General features: G+C 50.3%; 1 protein-coding gene across 9 annotated transcripts in view; it reads left to right on the top strand.

The window, feature by feature from the left end:
- Positions 1–19,710, top strand: part of PPFIBP2 (PPFIA binding protein 2) — a 302,451-nt gene that overhangs the window by 29,654 nt on the left and 253,087 nt on the right. For all 9 annotated transcript variants that reach the window (XM_063944500.1, XM_063944499.1, XM_063944498.1 and 6 more), the window contains exon 3: positions 4,711–4,925. In XM_063944500.1, coding sequence (XP_063800570.1) covers positions 4,711–4,925 — 215 coding nt within the window. The remainder of the gene's footprint in view (positions 1–4,710; positions 4,926–19,710) is intronic.

Raw genomic sequence — 19,710 nt, 5'->3', positions numbered from 1 at the left:
ACTGTCGACCTTGTATACCACATCCGCTCCAACCAGTAGTATTGCTGAATTTCTAGACATGCACATTAATTATACAAATGATTGTATCAGGACATCGCTCTTGCTGAGAGGCATCATGTGGCAGCTTCATGATAATTGCCCGTAACGCTGGTGCAGCATGCAAGGGCAGCATTACCCAAAGTTATCTGCTTGTATATAAAAGTTATAGAGGAACCAACCCTAGTTGCCTATTCTCGCAAAATCTACAGGATACTCCTGAATTAGGGGTCTATGCACTTCACTAAGCCTTAAAGTGGATGGAGATAAAGGGGGAGATGTACTAAGCAGTGCAAAGTGTGTAGAGTCAGCCAGTGGAGAAGTTGCCCATGGCAACTAATCAGCATTGAAGTAACATTTATAATTTGCATATTATAAAATTATACAGAACAGCTAATTGGTTGCCATGGGCAACTTCTCCACTGGCTCACTTCTTCACTCTTTTCACTGTTTAGTACATAGTGTTTGTACCAGCCAATCAGCTCCCAGGCTGTGTTTGTAAAATGACAGTTAGGAGCTGGTAGTTTAGTACCTCTTAGTAGGAGACTTCCCAGACTTCCAGGAGAGAAGGCAATTCTACCTGACAGATCTCACTTGCCACCGGTGACAAGGAAGATGGCGCAAATTGCACCCATCTCAGTAAGCACCAAGGAGGATATCCTATTAGGCCTGGTAAAATATCGGGTGCGAAAAACGTATGTTTTTTGCGATTTTTCCTGATGTTTCACCGATTAGTTTTTTTTTTTTACAGGCTATCCAGATTGATCGCCTGTAAAATAATGCCCTTTCTCCCGCAAGCACACAGGTTCAGTGAAACCTGTGTGTTTTCGGTAGAAACAGCCCCGTTTAGGCAGGCGAAACAAAATCCCCAATGAACGGGACGACCTGCAGCAGGCTGGGACTGCAGGCATCCGGAAGCTGTCCTTGGCGCGGTGACCCCTGGCAGAGAAGCCGGGGCAGCGCCGTGACCGCATCCCCCCTCTCCTCCACCCCTGGCATCGGTCACATGATGTGGGAGTGGCCATGTGACCGGGTGAGTTGGAGGAGCAGCGCTGCACCGAGCGCTGTCAGGAGCCGGCACCCGGTGCAGCTTCAGGTAACCCCCAATAAGCCACCGCACGTGCTAGCCTATTGTGGGTAATAGGATATCCCGCGGTGGACCATTAGCCCCAGTAAATTACCGGGGCTAATTGGATATTCCCCCAAGTGTCAGACGGGGTGTAGTATGGTATGCCGGCGGCCGGGCTCCCGGCGACCAGCATACCGGCGCCGGGAGCCCTGACAGTGTGGTGAGCGCAAATGAGCCCCTTGCGGGCTCGCTGCGCTCGCCACGCTGTGGGCACGGTGGCACGCTACGCACGCCACGCACGCCACGCTATTTTATTCTCCCTCCAGGGGGGTCATGGACCCCCACGAGGGAGAAAAAGTGTCGGTATGTCGGCTGTCGGGATTCCGGCGCCGGTATACTGTGCGCCGGGATCGCGACAGTCGGCATACTGAAGACCACCCGTCAGACGTGCGAGGATGCAATGGGACCATTACACCACTAGCACTATTGCTATACTGGAGGTAGGGCTTGCTGATGTGCTGACTCCACCCATTTGAGAACGGTAATTGCATCAACGAGCCCAACTCAAAGCTTCTTCTCCTGCCTCTCCCCCACATTACCCAGGAGCAAAAGTGGGAAAGGTAGACTAGTATGGAAGGAAAATGTTACTGGTTTAGCTAGAACCCACTGCTATACCCATTCATATTCAGTGCGTGTAATGTGCCTGGTTTTCCATGGCTAGTATTACTAGCACCACATCCTAACATTTGATTAAATGGATTCTGTGTACTTTATGGCAGTGTGTACATTGGCTGGCACGGGTGTGGTATAATAGACTACACAAATTAGACAGTCAATAGGTCGACCCCCATATGGTCAACATGTAAATGGTCAACAATGAATATGTCGTCAGGGATAAAAGGTCAACATGGAAATGGACCAAAAAAAAAAGTTTGACACAAGGTTTTTTATGTGTTTAAACAACATTTTTCCATTTCACAGTCCATGTGACCACAATTAGTGCAAACGTAGACTCCCTCGGACTCGCTTTGCCCTTCGGGCAAGGTGCCTCTCTCTGCTACCGTCAAGTTACTGGTTGTTGGGATCCCGGCTGTCAGGAGATCGACGCTGGACTCCCGACACCCGGTGAAACACTGGTGGTTGGAATCCTACTGCCGGCCGAAATCCCCACTCGGGTGGTGGTCCACGCCACCACCAGAGGGGGAATCAGTCGCTTCCGGGCATGAAGCGTGGTGATCACAGCGAGCCCGCGAGGGGACACACAACACTCGCCAGTATTCCAGCTGCCGGGAGCCCATGGGTTACTATTCCTAAAGTTTAAAAAAAAATCCCCCCAAAACTCAATGACCATTTGTGTGCCGACCATGGCCATGTTGACCTTTTGTATCTGCCGATCACAAACAAAGTCGACCATTTAACTGTTGACCTTTAGACCATGTCAACCTATTGCATGTCGACCCCTAATTACTGTCTAACTAGACACTGTCTATCTATACATTGGAACCTTGGTGGCACTCCTACCTCTTTTGAGGGATCTAGAATGTTTTCAAGTTGATTTATTTAAATTTTTTTCCCTTTACATTTATTTAGGTGAGGTAACAGATTTAGGGGTACATTTACTAAGCAGTGATAAGAGCGGAGAAGTAAGCCAGTGGAGAAGTTGCCCATGGCAACCAATCAGCACTGAAGTAACATCTATAATTTGCATACTATAAAATGATACAGAGCTGCTGATTGGTTGATGGGGAAATTTCTCCACTGGCTCACTTCTCCGCTCTTATCACTGCTTAGAAAATGTACCCCTTAGAAAGGTACTGGCAGGGGAAGAGTCCAATGTCATCCCCAGCCATGCACTGACTCTTATGCAGAATAAAGTACAGTATGTTAGTTTTTCCTAGACTGTGCGTTTTTGCTGCCGATTCCTCCAGTGCTGTGGGGACACCCAGTGGTGTGTACGCAGATACTAGAAATTCTTCACAAGACATAAAAGAAAATCATGCAAAACAGACAACGCAGAGACAATAATGTCAGCAGCCTTCTGCCTCGCGTGCTTTTATTACATTGCCTACACTTTCGTTATCATCAGGAGCTCCGTTTTATAATGAAAGGGACTTTAGACACTGTTTATTTGCTTAATAATTGTGCATGGAACAGGAGGGATGTATGCTATATCTAGTTCTAGACTCGCTCTCTGATGGCAATGAACAAATTCATGGGTGTTATCCGTTACTGCACTGCTGTACCTGCTCTCTGACAGATTTCTGGTACTTTACAGAACTGGACGATTAGTTGAACCTTGAGTTATGCTGGGGTATTGCTGGGACTTTCTCAAATATTGCTGCTTTAAGGAATGAAAAGAGGATTCCTGTTTGCTTCTGCAGATGATTTTAGGTCACCATGGTATCATTGATCTTCTGAAGGAGACAAGAATATGTTAATGAATTGAGGGTATTTTGTGTTTGTTTTTGCTTTTTTCAAATTGGCTCTACTTCTTGAGCTAATGGACACCATAAATTACTAGCAAATTTAGGGTCCGAAACAGCATGGAACGCATCTACAATGCGCTTGTATGCTGAAGCCCTTCTGCAGTGTGCGCAAGCACAGAAGCCGCACTGCTCGTGCGCACACAGGCCCTCATTCCGAGTTGATCGCTCGCTAGCTACTTTTTGCAGCCGTGCAAACGTATAGTCGCCGCCCACGGGGGAGTGTATTTTTGCTTTGCAAGTGTGCGATCGCGTGTGCAGCCGAGCGGGACGAAAACGTTTTTTGCAGTTTCAGAGTAGGTCTGAACTTACTCAGCCCTTGCGATCACTTCAGCCTGTCCGGTCCCGGAATTGATGTCAAACGCCTGGACACGCCTACGTTTTCCCTATCACTTCGAGAAAACGGTCAGTTAACACCCATAAACGCCCTCTTTCTGTCAATCTCCTTGCGATCACCCGTGCGAATGGATTTGTCGCTAGAAGCATTGCCCAGCAATGACGCTGTTAGTACCCGTATGACGGGCATGCGCATTGTGGTGCATACGCATGCGCAGTAGTAACCTGATCGTTGCGCTGCAAAAATCGGCAGCGTACGAACAACTCGGAATGACCCCCACAGTGAGATGCAACGGCATCTCACATATTCGAACACCTCTGCCTGTCACTGTTCACGCGGAGGGCAAGGTCGTCCATGCAACTTTTAGAGGGCGGCGTTGCGGCATTGTGGGGGCGCAGTACAGACAACGCAGGCATGTCTGGACCTTTTTCAGGGCGGGCTGCAGCAGCTGCGTGACGACACACAGCAGCTGCCACCCAAAACATGGCGGGTAGTCATCTGCCTTCGTAGGCTGCGCAGGCAGAGGGCTACCCTTATCATGCGAGCGCTTCGCTGCAGAGCTAAGCATTTGCATGTTAGCAGGGGTGGAGCAGCATGTGGGGCGGACTTGCTCTGTGCTGGGTCTCCCCCTGCATGCTAGTGTAAAGGGTTGTAGTTGTGCAATGTCATATTTGGAATCAGCAGAACTAAGTTACGCCAAAATTGCTCTAATAGTATTGCCAATAAAATGAGTGTTGATCAGCATAACAGACCCAACATTTCGTTGTCCTTTTTGTTGCTGTCAGGTACAAAGGCCGTCACGGAGCTTGCTAATGGAGTCTTTGAAGTGGGATCACCGGTTCCATCAGAATACTTTGGAACTATAACAATTTTACATTTGATAGAAGAGTTGAAAATATCCCTGGAAATGGTGGAGAACCCTGAAGAAAGAGAAGCATTACGTAATCAAATCCCCAACGCAACAGCTTCCTATGTCATCAGCTGGCTAGAGAGTAATTTGGTGAGTCATTGAAACAAAGAGTAATTATCATACACTGCTCCTGTAAGTACAATAATTGTACCTGTTATAATGACGGGTCCTCAGGATTATACCATTGGAATTCTGCCTCTTCAGAAAACCTCTCAATTTATAACACTTTGCTCTATTGTTAAATACTGTACATGCCATTCAAAGTCCTAAGCGTTAATCTCATTCCTCTCCACGATTCGCATGGCAGAAGCACAAATGGAGGGGCTCCAATGTATTCATAGGGGAAAATTCAGATCTGATTGATGGGCAGCTAATTTTGCTGTCTTGTGATCAGATAGTCGCCTCCAGGGGGAGTGTAAATTTGCCGTGCAAGTGTGCAATCGCATGTGTATGCCGAGCGATAGATTTGGGTGGGTTATATTGTTTCTGTGCAGGGTAAATACTGGCTGCTTTATTTTTACACTGCAATTAAAATTACATTTTAACACACCCCACCCAAATCTAACTCTCTCTGCACATGTTATATCTGCGCCCCCCCCCCCCCTGCAGTGCACATGGTTTTGCCCATTAGCTAACATATTTGTTGCTGCGATCAGATCTGAATTAGGCCCCCTGTCAATCACCTTGCGATGCCCGTTGTTGTTGTCCGACGTGTGTGCGCATTGCGGTGCATCCGCATGAGCAGTTAGGACTTGATCGCCCACTGTGTGCAAACGCACAGCAGCAATCAGATCTGAATTACCCCCATAGTTTCTAGATAGTCAGTAGGTTGACACCATATGGTCGACATGTAAAAGGTAGACAGTGCTTAAGGTCGACTTGACAATATGGTCACCAAGTTTTTTTGGGGGGGTTCACATTTTGTGTATATACAATCATACGGACCAGCTTACGGTGCAGCTGGTAGCAAAACTGGAGAGGCAAAGCGATGTGCAATCCTGGGCAGTGACTGGGAGGTGGTCAAAGGGAGGCACAAAAAATCTGCTATGTGGGCATTTAATGGGAGTGTCATGGGCGTGTCAGAGGAAGCGGCTGCATTCTCAGACTCATAGCCGCTTTTATAAAAGCAAAGTTCAGACGGAGACCTTGTACCTGCCATAGGTGTCGATGGTGGATTCGATGGTATCTACAACCACCTGTGGTGGTACTGCATGCAGGGACACAGAAAAAAGCCGCTGAGGGCTTGCATATAACAGACACATGTTATTGCACAAGGGAAAGGCTGAAACTCGCATTTGCATGTTTAGCATGCTACCTGATTAGCATAGTATATGGCCTCAGTAGCATAGTAGTCACCCAAGCCATGAAGCCTGGAGGAACAATGGGGCGAAGGGGGGGATTTATTTCTCTTATTGGCTTCAATAAGCTTTTACTTTAAAGAGGATCTATCACTGAAATCTATAATGTTATGCATTGTGTGAGATAAGACAGTAGAGTTCACCATCCACTAAATATAATGTATCTACTTCTTTAAGGACAAAATAATAATCTCCAGGTAATCATTGTAATATGCAAAATCAATTATTGCTCTTATCATAATCTTCCAGGCCTTATGTAAATGTCTATCGTAGCCCTTCCAGCAGGGATAATGGTGCATTCAGAATGCTGAGTTCTAGAAGGCAGTGAGAGTGGAACCTTTGCTTTCTGCTGTATGACCGGGAAGAAGTCTCCCGGGAGAGAGCATAGCACATAGGGGGTCATTCCGAGTTGATCGTAGCTGTGCTAAATTTAGCACAGCTACGATCAGGGACACAGAAATGCGGGGGGACGCCCAGCACAGGGCTAGTCCGCCCCGCATGTCAGTGCCGCCCCCCCCCCCCTCCTCCCAAGTACAAAAGCAGCGCACAGCGGCGACTTGTGGAGTAACTCCCGGACAGCGCAGCTCCTGCGGCTGGCCGGGAGTTGCTCGTCGCTGCTCCTGGTCACAGCGGCTGCGTGTGACATCACACAGCCGCTGCGGCCCGTCCGCCCCCGCCCGGTTCCGGCCACGCCTGCGTTGGCCGGACCGCGCCCACGCCCGCCTACCCACGCCCAGCGACCACCTCTGCCTGTCAATCATGCAGAGGCGATCATTGCGCTCCGATGGCCTTCGCCGTCTGGCATGCGCCGGCCCACTGTGGCGCCGGCGCATGCGCAGTTCTGACCTGATCACACCACTGCAATAAACTGCAGCGTGCGATCGGGTCAGAATGACCCCCATAAGCAGAGCTTTGCATAAATGGCTTTCTTAGAAGTGAAGACGTTTGTGATCTTAAAAGATATATAAAAGTTCTACATTTGAAATTGCATGTTATTTTGTTAGGTACAGTAGCTGTGTGAAAGCCATTGTTTTATGTCATAAGGCATCATTACAGCTCCATGCAGCTTGTGCAGTTGCACAGAATGGCTTATGTACTTCTCATCTGATCTAAGAGCCTAATTCAGAGTTTATCGCAGCAGCAAATTTGTTAGCAGTTGGGCAAAACCATGGGGGTCATTCCGAGTTGATCGCTCGCTGCCGTTTTTTGCAGCACAGCGAACAGGTAACTACTGCGCATGCGTATGCACCGCGATGCGCAGGCGCGTCGTACGGGTCCAAAGCGAATCATTGCTGGGCGATGGGTTTTATGAAGAATCCATTCGCACAGCCTATCGCAAGGAGATTGACAGGAAGAGGGCATTTATGGATGTTAACTGACCGTTTTTCTGGGAGTGTTTGGAAAAACGCAGGCGTGTCCAAGCGTTTGCAGGGCGGGTTTCTGACGAGCAATTCCGGGACCAAAAAGACTGAAGTAATCGCAAGGGCTGAGTAAGTCCAGACCTACTCAGAAACTGCAAAAAAACTTTATCATCTCGCTCGGCTGCACACGCGTTCGCACACTTGCAAAGCGAAAATACACTCCCCCGTGGGCGGTGACTATGCGTTTGCATGGCTGCTAAAAGTAGCTAGTGAGCGATCAACTCGGAATGACCCCTCATGTGCAGTGCAGGGGGGGCAGATATAACATGTGCAGAGAGAGTTAGATTTGGGTGGGGTGTGTTCAAACTGAAAATAAGAATTTACTTACCGATAATTCTATTTCTCATAGTCCGTAGTGGATGCTGGGGACTCCGAAAGGACCATAAGGAATAGCGGCTCCGCAGGAGACTGGGCACAAAAGTAAAAAGCTTTAGGACTACCTGGTGTGCACTGGCTCCTCTCCCTATGACCCTCCTCCAAGCCTCAGTTAGGATACTGTGCCCGGACGAGCGTACACAATAAGGAAGGATTTTGAATCCCGGGTAAGACTCATACCAGCCACACCAATCACACCGTACAACTTGTGATCTGAACCCAGTTAACAGCATGATAACAGAAGGAGCCTCTGAAAAGATGGCTCACTTACAACAATAACCCGATTTTTGTAACAATAACTATGTACAAGTAATGCAGACAATCCGCACTTGGGATGGGCGCCCAGCATCCACTACGGACTATGAGAAATAGAATTATCGGTAAGTAAATTCTTATTTTCTCTAACGTCCTAGTGGATGCTGGGGACTCCGAAAGGACCATGGGGATTATACCAAAGCTCCCAAACGGGCGGGAGAGTGCGGATGACTCTGCAGCACCGAATGAGAGAACTCCAGGTCCTCCTCAGCCAGGGTATCAAATTTGTAGAATTTAGCAAACGTGTTTGCCCCTGACCAAGTAGCTGCTCGGCAAAGTTGTAAAGCCGAGACCCCTCGGGCAGCCGCCCAAGATGAGCCCACTTTCCGTGTGGAATGGGCTTTTACAGATTTTGGCTGTGGCAGGCCTGCCACAGAATGTGCAAGCTGAATTGTACTACAAATCCAACGAGCAATCGTCTGCTTAGAAGCAGGAGCACCCAGCTTGTTGGGTGCATACAGGATAAACAGCGAATCAGATTTTCTGACTCCAGCCGTCCTGGAAACATATATTTTCAGGGCCCTGACTACGTCCAGCAACTTGGAATCCTCCAAGTCCCTAGTAGCCGCAGGCACCACAATAGGCTGGTTTAAGTGAAAAGCTGAAACCACCTTAGGGAGAAATTGAGGACGAGTCCTCAATTCTGCCCTGTCCGTATGAAAAATTAGGTAAGGGCTTTTATAGGATAAAGCCGCCAATTCTGAGACACGCCTGGCTGAAGCCAGGGCTAACAGCATTACCACTTTCCATGTGAGATATTTTAAGTCCACAGTGGTGAGTGGTTCAAACCAATGTGATTTTAGGAATCCCAAAACTACATTGAGATCCCAAGGTGCCACTGGAGGCACAAAAGGAGGCTGTATATGCAGTACTCCCTTGACAAACGTCTGAACTTCAGGAACAGAAGCCAGTTCTTTTTGGAAGAATATTGACAGGGCCGAAATTTGAACCTTAATGGACCCCAATTTGAGGCCCATAGACACTCCTGTTTGCAGGAAATGCAGGAAACGACCCAGTTGAAATTCCTCTGTAGGGGCCTTTCTGGCCTCGCACCACGCAACATATTTACGCCAAATACGGTGATAATGTTGTACGGTTACATCCTTCCTGGCTTTGATCAGGGTAGGGATGACTTCATCCGGAATGCCTTTTTCCTTTAGGATCCGGCGTTCAACCGCCATGCCGTCAAACGCAGCTGCGGTAAGTCTTGGAACAGACATGGTCCCTGCTGGAGCAGGTCCCTTCTTAGAGGTAGAGGCCACGGGTCTTCCGTGAGCATCTCTTGAATTTCCGGGTACCAAGTCCTTCTTGGCCAATCCGGAGCCACGAGTATAGTCTTTACTCCTCTCCTTCTTATGATTCTCAGCACTTTTGGTATGAGAGGAAGAGGAGGGAACACATACACTGACTGGTACACCCACGGTGTTACCAGAGCGTCCACAGCTATTGCCTGAGGGTCCCTTGACCTGGCGCAATATCTGTCCAGTTTTTTGTTGAGGCGGGACGCCATCATGTCCACCTTTGGTTTTTCCCAACGGTTCACAATCATGTGGAAGACTTCTGGGTGAAGTCCCCACTCCCCCGGGTGAAGATCGTGTCTGCTGAGGAAGTCTGCTTCCCAGTTGTCCACTCCCGGAATGAACACTGCTGACAGTGCTATCACATGATTCTCCGCCCAGCGAAGAATCCTTGCCACTTCCATCGTTGCCCTCCTGCTTCTTGTGCCGCCCTGTCTGTTTACGTGGGCGACTGCCGTGATGTTGTCCGACTGGATCAACACCGGCTGACCCTGAAGCAGAGGTCTTGCCTGACTTAGGGCATTGTAAATGGCCCTTAGTTCCAGGATATTTATGTGAAGTGACATTTCCATGCTTGACCACAAGCCCTGGAAATTTCTTCCCTGTGTGACTGCTCCCCAGCCTCTCAGGCTGGCATCCGTGGTCACCAGGACCCAATCCTGAATGCCGAATCTGCGGCCCTCTAGGAGATGAGCACTCTGTAACCACCACAGGAGAGACACCCTTGTCCTTGGAGACAGGGTTATCCGCTGATGCATTTGAAGATGCGATCCGGACCATTTGTCCAGCAGATCCCACTGAAAAGTTCTTGCGTGGAATCTGCCGAATGGAATCGCTTCGTAAGAAGCCACCATCTTTCCCAGGACCCTTGTGCATTGATGTACTGACACTTGGCCTGGTCTTAGGAGGTTCCTGACTAGGTCGGATAACTCCTTGGCCTTCTCCTCCGGGAGAAACACCTTTTTCTGTACTGTGTCCAGAATCATCCCTAGGAACAGCAGACGTGTCGTCGGAATCAGCTGCGATTTTGGAATATTTAGAATCCATCCGTGCTGTCGTAGTACTACTTGAGATAGTGCTACTCCGACCTCTAACTGTTCTCTGGACCTTGCCCTTATCAGGAGATCATCCAAGTAAGGGATAATTAAGAAGCCTTTTCTTCAAAGAAGAATCATCATTTCGGCCATTACCTTGGTAAAGACCCGGGGTGCCGTGGACAATCCAAACGGCAGCGTCTGAAACTGATAGTGACAGTTCTGTACCACAAACCTGAGGTACCCTTGGTGAGAAGGGCAAATTGGGACATGGAGGTAAGCATCCTTGATGTCCAGAGACACCATATAGTCCCCTTCTTCCAGGTTCGCTATCACTGCTCTGAGTGACTCCATCTTGAACTTGAACCTTTTTATGTAAGTGTTCAAGGATTTCAGATTTAAAATGGGTCTCACCGAGCCGTCCGGCTTCGGTACCACAAACAGCGTGGAATAATACCCCTTTCCCTGTTGTAGGAGGGGTACCTTGATTATCACCTGCTGGGAATACAGCTTGTGAATGGCTTCCAATACCGCCTCCCTGTCGGGGGGAGACGTTGGTAAAGCAGACTTCAGGAACCGGCGAGGGGGAGACGTCTCGAATTCCAATTTGTACCCCTGAGATACTACCTGCAGGATCCAGGGGTCCACTTGCGAGTGAGCCCACTGCGCGCTGAAATTCTTGAGACGGGCCCCCACCGTGCCTGAGTCCGCTTGTAAGGCCCCAGCGTCATGCTGAGGACTTGGCAGAAGCGGGGGAGGGCTTCTGTTCGTGGGAAGAGGCTGTCTGCTGCAGTCTTTTTCCCCTTCCTCTGCCCCGGGGCAGATATGAGTGGCCTTTTGCCCGCTTGCCCTTATGGGGACGAAAGGACTGAGCCTGAAAAGACGGTATCTTTTTCTGCTGCGAGGTGACTTGGGGTAAAAAGGTGGATTTTCCAGCCGTTGCCGTGGCCACCAGGTCCGATAGACCGACCCCAAATAACTCCTCCCCTTTATACGGCAATACTTCCATATGCCGTTTGGAATCCGCATCCCCTGACCACTGTCGCGTCCATAATCCTCTTCTGGCAGAAATGGACATCGCACTTACTCTTGATGCCAGAGTGCAAATATCCCTCTGTGCATCTCGCATATATAGAAATGCATCCTTTAAATGCTCTATAGTCAATAATATATTGTCCCTGTCCAGGGTATCAATATTTTCAGTCAGGGAATCCGACCAAGCCACCCCAGCACTGCACATCCAGGCTGAGGCGATTGCTGGTCGCAGTATAATACCAGTATGTGTGTATATACTTTTAAGGATATTTTCCAGCTTTTTATCAGCTGGTTCCTTGAGGGCGGCCGTATCAGGGGACGGTAACGCCACTTGTTTTGATAAGCGTGTGAGCGCCTTATCTACGCTAGGGGGTGTTTCCCAACGCGCCCTAACCTCTGGCGGGAAAGGGTATAATGCCAATAACTTGTTAGAAATTAGCAGTTTTTTATCGGGGGAAACCCACGCTTCATCACACACCTCATTTAATTCATCTGATTCGGGAAAAACTACGGGTAGTTTTTTCACACCCCACATAATACCCTTTTTTGTGGTACTTGTAGTATCAGAAATGTTCAAAACCTCCATCATTGCCGTGATCATGTAACGTGTGGCCCTACTGGAAAATACGTTTGTTTCCTCACCGTCGACACTGGAGTCAGTGTCCGTGTCTGTGTCTGTATCGACCTGAGGTAACGGGCGCTTTAGAGCCCCTGACGGTGTTTGAGACGCCTGTACAGGTATTAACTGATTTGCCGGCTGTCTCATGTCGTCAACAGTCTTTTGTAAAGTGCTGACACTATCACGTAATTCTTTCCATAAGACCATCCAGTCAGGTGTCGACTCCCTAGGGGGTGACATCACTAACACAGGCAATTGCTCCGCCTCCACACCATTTTCCTCCTCATACATGTCGACACAACGTACCGACACACAGCACACACACAGGGAATGCTCTGATAGAGGACAGGACCCCACTAGCCCTTTGGGGAGACAGAGGGAGAGTTTGCCAGCACACACCAGAGCGCTATATATATACAGGGATAACCTTATATAAGTGTTTTTCCCTAATATAGCTGCTGTATATATTTATATGCCAATTTAGTGCCCCCCCTCTCTTGTTTTACCCTGTTTCTGTAGTGCAGGACTGCAGGGGAGAGTCAGGGAGCCTTCCTCCAACGGAGCTGTGAGGAAAAAATGGCGCCAGTGTGCTGAGGAGATAGGCTCCGCCCCTTTTTCGGCGGCCTTTCTCCCGCTTTTTTATGTAAAAATAGGCAGGGGTTAAATACATCCATATAGCCCAGGAGCTATATGTGATGTATTTTTTGCCAAAAAGGTGTTTTTATTGTGTCTCAGGGCGCCCCCCCCCCAGCGCCCTGCACCCTCAGTGACCGGAGTGTGAAGTGTGCTGAGAGCAATGGCGCACAGCTGCGGTGCTGTGCGCTACCTTAGTGAAGACAGGACGTCTTCTGCCGCCGATTTTCCGGACCTCTTCAGTCTTCTGGCTCTGTAAGGGGGACGGCGGCGCGGCTCCGGGACCCATCCATGGCTGGGCCTGTGATCGTCCCTCTGGAGCTAATGTCCAGTAGCCTAAGAAGCCCAATCCACTCTGCACGCAGGTGAGATTGGTGAGCACACACACAGGGAATGCTCTGATAGAGGACAGGACCCCACTAGCCCTTTGGGGAGACAGAGGGAGAGTTTGCCAGCACACACCAGAGCGCTATATATATACAGGGATAACCTTATATAAGTGTTTTTCCCTAATATAGCTGCTGTATATATTTATATGCCAATTTAGTGCCCCCCCTCTCTTGTTTTATCCTGTTTCTGTAGTGCAGGACTGCAGGGGAGAGTCAGGGAGCCTTCCTCCAACGGAGCTGTGAGGAAAAAATGGCGCCAGTGTGCTGAGGAGATAGGCTCCGCCCCTTTTTCGGCGGCCTTTCTCCCGCTTTTTTATGTAAAAATAGGCAGGGGTTAAATACATCCATATAGCCCAGGAGCTATATGTGATGTATTTTTTGCCAAAAAGGTGTTTTTATTGCGTCTCAGGGCGCCCCCCCCCCAGCGCCCTGCACCCTCAGTGACCGGAGTGTGAAGTGTGCTGAGAGCAATGGCGCACAGCTGCGGTGCTGTGCGCTACCTTAGTGAAGACAGGACGTCTTCTGCCGCCGATTTTCCGGACCTCTTCAGTCTTCTGGCTCTGTAAGGGGGACGGCGGCGCGGCTCCGGGTTCCATCCATGGCTGGGCCTGTGATCGTCCCTCTGGAGCTAATGTCCAGTAGCCTAAGAAGCCCAATCCACTCTGCACGCAGGTGAGTTCGCTTCTTCTCCCCTTAGTCCCTCGATGCAGTGAGCCTGTTGCCAGCAGGTCTCACTGAAAATAAAAAAACCTATTTAAACTTTTACTCTAAGCAGCTCAGGAGAGCCACCTAGATTGCACCCTTCTCGTTCGGGCACAAAATCTTAACTGAGGCTTGGAGGAGGGTCATAGGGGGAGGAGCCAGTGCACACCAGGTAGTCCTAAAGCTTTTTACTTTTGTGCCCAGTCTCCTGCGGAGCCGCTATTCCCCATGGTCCTTTCGGAGTCCCCAGCATCCACTAGGACGTTAGAGAAATTTAAATTGCAGTGTAAAAATAAAGCAGCCAGTATTTACTCTGCACAGAAACAAAATAACCCACCCAAATCTAATCCATTCTGAAAATGTTATATCTGCCACACCTGCAGTGCACATGGGCCCTCATTCCAAGTTGATCGCTCGCTAGCTGTTTTTAGCGCAGTGCAAACGCTAAGCCGCTGCCCCCTGGGAGTGTATCTTAGCTTAGCAGAAGTGTGAACGAAAGGATCGCAGCGCTGCTACAAAAAAGATTGTGCAGTGTCAGAGTAGCTTGAAACTTACTCCTACCTTGCAATGACTGCAGTCTGTTTATTTCCTGTTTTGATGTCACAAACACGCCCTGCGTTCAGCCAGCCACTCCCCCGTTTCTCCAGCCACTCCTGCGTTTTTATCTGGCACGCCTGCGTTTTTCAGCACACTCCCTGAAAACGCTCAGTTTCCGGCCAGAAACACCCACCTCCTGTCAATCACACAACGATCAGCAGTGCGACTGAAAAGCGTCGCTAGACCCTGTGTGAAAGCACGTCGGCTTTTGTGAAAGTACTACGCACATGTGCATGCGCACAAATGCCGATTTTTAGCCTGATTGCTGCGCTGCGAACAACGGCAGCTAGCGATCAACTCGGAATGACCCCCATGGTTATGCCCAGTGCTTAAAGTGGTCCTAGAGAGGTGGTGGAACTCGCCCCCCTCCCCGCGGCGCACAAGTAATAAAGATATTGTGTGCGCCTCAATAAAGGGGCGTGGTCTCAAAAAGAAAGGGGCGTGGTCACACAATAGTGATAATGCCCACAGTAGTAGCACCCATAATACCGACAGTAGTAGCACCCCGTAATACACAATGCCCACAGCTTTAGCGCCCCTTATACAATGCCCACAGTAGTAGTGCTCCGTATGCAATGTCCACTGCACTGGTAGTGCCCACAGTGGTAGTGCCCCTTATATAGAGCCCATAGTAGTGGTGCCCATTATGCAATGCCCTCACTAGTAGTGCCCCTTATGTCTCCAGGAGTAATGCCCCTTATGAAGTGCCCCCTTTACAATGCCCTCATTAGTAGTGCCCCCATTAGTAATGCCCCTGTGTAGTATTGTGCCCAGTAGTAATGTTGCCTGTAGTAATGCCCCCTGTCATTTAGCCCCAGTAGTTATGCCCCCAGTGGTAATGCCCCTGCAGTTATGACCCCAGTAGTTTACCCCCCCTTTAGTTTAGCCTCCCAGTGGTAATGCCCCCAGTAGTTTAGCCCCAATAGTTTGCCCCTTGTAGTTTTGCCCCCAGTAGTAATGCCCCCAGTAGTAATGCCTCCAAGTAGTAATGCCCCCAAGTAGTATTGCCCCTGTAGTTATGCCCCCAGTAGTAACGCCCCTGTAGTTATGCTCCCAGTAGTAATGCCCTCCTTTAGTTTGCCCCCAGTAGCTTGCCCCCTTGTAGTTTGCCCCTTGTAGCTTGCCCCCAGTAATAATGCCCCCCAGTAGTTTGCCCCCAGTAGATGCCCCACAGTAGTTTGCCCCCAGTAGATGCTCCCCAGTAGTAATGTCTTCCAGTAGTTTACCCCCAGTAGATGTACCCCAGTAGTTTGCCCCAGTAGATGCCCCCCAGTAGTAATGTCCCCCAGTAGATGTCTCCCAGTAGTATGCCCCCAGTAGGTGCCCCTCTGTAGTAATGCCCCCCAGTAGTTTGCCCCCAGTAGGTGTTCCTCTGTAGTAATGCCCCCCAGTAGTTTGCCCCCAGTAGATGCCTCCCAGTAGTTTGCCCCCAGTAGATGCCCCTCAGTAGTAATGCCCCCCAGTAGATGCCCCTCTGTAGTAATGCCCCCAGTAGTTTGCCCCCAGTAGGTGACCCTCTGTAGTAATGCTCCCCAGTAGTTTGCCCCCTGTAGGTGCCCCTCTGTAGTAATGCCCCCCAGTAGGTGCCCCTCTGTAGTAATGCCCCCCAGTAGGTGCCCCTCTGTAGTAATGCCCCCTAGTAGTTTGCCCCCAGTAGGTGACCCTCTGTAGTGATGCTCCCCAGTAGTTTGCCCCCAGTAGGTGCCCCTCTGTAATAATGCCCCCCAGTAGGTGCCCCTCTGTAGTAATGCCCCCCAGTAGGTGCCCCTCTGTAGTAATGACCCCCAGTAGTTTGCCCCCAGTAGATGCCGCTATACAACAGAAAAAAAAAATATACACCATACTCACCAAGCCCCGCTCCGTGTCCGGCCGCAGCAGTCCTCTGGGCGCCCGCTCCTCGGCACTATGGGAGAGACGTCATGACGTCTCTCCCATAGCACACAGTGACAGAACCGGAAGCCGGAGCTCAGTACTGAGCTCCTGCCTCTGGCTGCCGCCGGGCGCCCGCTAGTAACGCAGTCTCAGCGGGCGCCTGACATTTCCCTGCAGCGCCGGCCACACATCGGGTTAGGTGAGCCGGAGGAGGCGGAACTGCGTTCCATCCCGTTCCGGCTCACTTTAACCCCTGGTTTTGCCCAACTGCTAACAAATTTGCTGCTGCGGTCAACTCTGAATTACCCCCCCAAGTGTTTATGGTTAAAGGGGGTAATTCAGACCTGATCGCTGCTGTGCGTTTTCGCTCAGCGGGCGATCAGGTCTATACTGCGCCTGCGTATGAACCGGAAAACACAGGAGGGACCAGGCGTCTGGAGGAAGGGTTCTGACGTCAGCCCCGGCCCGATCGTCGCATCAGCTGAGTAAGTCCTGGGCTGAGCAGAGACTGCACAAACACATGTTCGTGCAGCTCTCCAACAAATGCGATCGCACACCTGCACACAGCAAATACCCTCCCCCTGTATGCGGCGACTACCTGATCGCAGGGATGCAAAAAACGCACCCTAGTGATCAGGTCTGAATTGCTCCCAAAGACCATTCCACTTTTGGTAAAACTAAAGGCCCATACATACTAGGCGATTTTGAGCTCAAAGCAGCTTACTTTTGATGTTTTGAGCTACTTTGAGCTCAAAATCACCTAGTGTGCATGGCCGGCGATGAGTGCTGATGCACGCTCCTGAATCGTCGCTGGCCACCGCCGTCCGTACCAGCCGAGTGAACCATTTTCCAGTTTCCTACTGTGGAAAGTGGTTCACCCCCATGAACATCATTGAGCCAGGAGAAAATCGCTCTGTGTGTATGCACCAAGCTATTTTCCTGCCAGTGATGTTCACATCATCGCCCAGCGTACACACTGGACAAAAACATCCAGTGTGTATGCACCTTTATTCAGACACATTCAGCGCAAGATTAAAAGAGAGAATCAAGTTGGGCCCTATTCTTGTGGACCCCTGGTGAAAATAGGACTACACACACTAGGACAACATGCAGGATATTTATAAAGGGAGAGTAATACTCACCATGATAATCTCTTACCCCTTGATAGTTGATTCACTGCATTTCACTCAGCACATGCACAGATCACATATACACATCTCTCCATACTGGCTATTACATACTTGCCTACTCTCCCGGAAGCCACAGGAGACTCACGATTTTTAGGGAAGTCCCACGGAAGTGCACTGAGGCATCTATCCAACCTCTAGGTGGGGGACGGGGATGCTATCGGTGGCGGCAGCTGTGATGTCCCGCGGGAGGGAGGTGGTGTTCTTTCTACTGTGACTGGATCCTCCAGTGGTGGGGGGAAAAGTTGCTACCGACAGAGGTGGCAGCTGTGATGTCCCAGCGGAAATGAGGGGTGGGTGTCCACCATGAAATCCCAGATCCTCCAGCGGAGGTGGTATTGGTGGCAGCTATTATGTCCCGCGGACGGGAGAGAGGTGGTGTTCTTTCAATTGTTACCGGATCCTCCAGCAGTGGGGGTAAGGGTTGCTATTGATAGAGGCGGCAGCTGTGATGTCCCGGTGGGCGGGAGGAAGGGGTGGGTGTCCTACATTAAATTCTGGAACCTCTAACGGGGGATGGAGGGGTGGAGTGTTGCTATTGGTGGCTGTTCCTCCAACCAGCTTCCGGGGGGTAAGGGGGGGTTATGTCGCCTGCGGCCACAGCCTCCTGCAGCGGCGGAGGGGGGCTTGCTATCGTTGCGGCTGTCCAGTGGTGGAGTGGGGGTTATCGGCCAGGACCCTTACAATCCTGGGGTACCTGTCAACTGCCCAATAGAAGAGAAGGCCCTGCCCACCTTCCTAGTGAAATGGGCGGGATGGAGAGATAATAGATAGATAATACAGGGATTTGTGACTGTGTAAGGGGGGGGGGGGGCTAAATTATGCAAATCAGAGAGGACATATGTGCACTGGTGACAGGGATAGTGCTAGCTGGAGTGAAAATCAGAAGTGGATATCCTTAAAACCTGGACTGTAATGGCAGAGTTTAGGAAACTCTGCTGGATATTAATACTCGTGTTTGCAGTCGGCCATTTCTGTGCCCTCCCATGCAGTGCCATGTCACAGCATAAAAATGACAGTTGTTACAGCATTAGGGGCGCTGCAAAAGAGGAGGAGGCCCGTGTGCAGACTCCACCTGTGCCCTGGCTGTACTATACACTCTGGGCACTAGGAGCACTAGGGGACTCTAGCGCTGTCCCAGACTCTATTGTGCATGTGCAGGTCTCTGGGAAAATGGTGCGGTGGCCATTTTCCTTGTGATTTTCTTATTGCACATGCACGAAACGCTGGGAAAATGGCCACTAGTTATTTCTGCAGCTCTGATGCTGCTGGTGTGGGACTCCGAAGGGTAAGTATTGAAAAAATGGGTGTGCGGTGTGAGTTCCCCTGGTCCCCAGGATCCCGTGTGCGCTACACACACTGCACCCATTATAAATACGCCAGTGTATATCATTGGTTTTAGTAGCAGCTAGTGTTTTGCAGCACTATACAAGAAAATGCAAACATTTAAATAAAAGTAATGGTGGGAGATGTATCCAGGGCCGGCGCTACCACTAGGCAGCTTTAGGCAGCTGCCTAGGGGCGGCGACCACTGGAGGGCGGAACGAAAGTGAAAGAGAACACACACACACACACTCCTCCTATTCTTTAAGAGGAGCAGCTCGTTGGCGCCTGGCCCACCACGTCTGACTGTCTGCCAGTGCCGTGCCTTCAAACGTGAGTTGACTGTGTCTGTGTGTGTCTGCCAGTGCCCTACTTAAGTTCTTCTTCAACCCGGCCTGCCGTCAGTGCCGTGCAGCCGCCCCCCCCCCCGGGCCCCCACCTCTGCGATCATAGCCCACAGCTGAGCCGCCCACAGAGGAATCATAACGTGGGACTCAGGAGCGCAGGCGGCAGCAGCAGCAGGCTGCGCATTATACTCATTCCTGAGGAATGAGTTATAATGCACAGCCTGCTGCTGCTGCCGCCTGCGCTCCTGAGTCCCACGTTATGTGAGCAGACGATCCGCCGCTCCCCCACGCGATGGTCTTCCACGGACTACAGGGCACATCATCATGAAGGGGTCTGCTGGCCTGGTCGCTGGTCCGCTCTGCTGCCACA

Source organism: Pseudophryne corroboree, chromosome 11 (genome assembly GCF_028390025.1).
Source record: "Pseudophryne corroboree isolate aPseCor3 chromosome 11, aPseCor3.hap2, whole genome shotgun sequence".
In the NCBI taxonomy this organism is placed as follows: Eukaryota; Metazoa; Chordata; class Amphibia; order Anura; family Myobatrachidae; genus Pseudophryne; species Pseudophryne corroboree.
The sequence above is the reverse complement of the archived record's forward strand: the minus strand, read 5'-3'. Positions and strand labels throughout refer to the sequence as shown.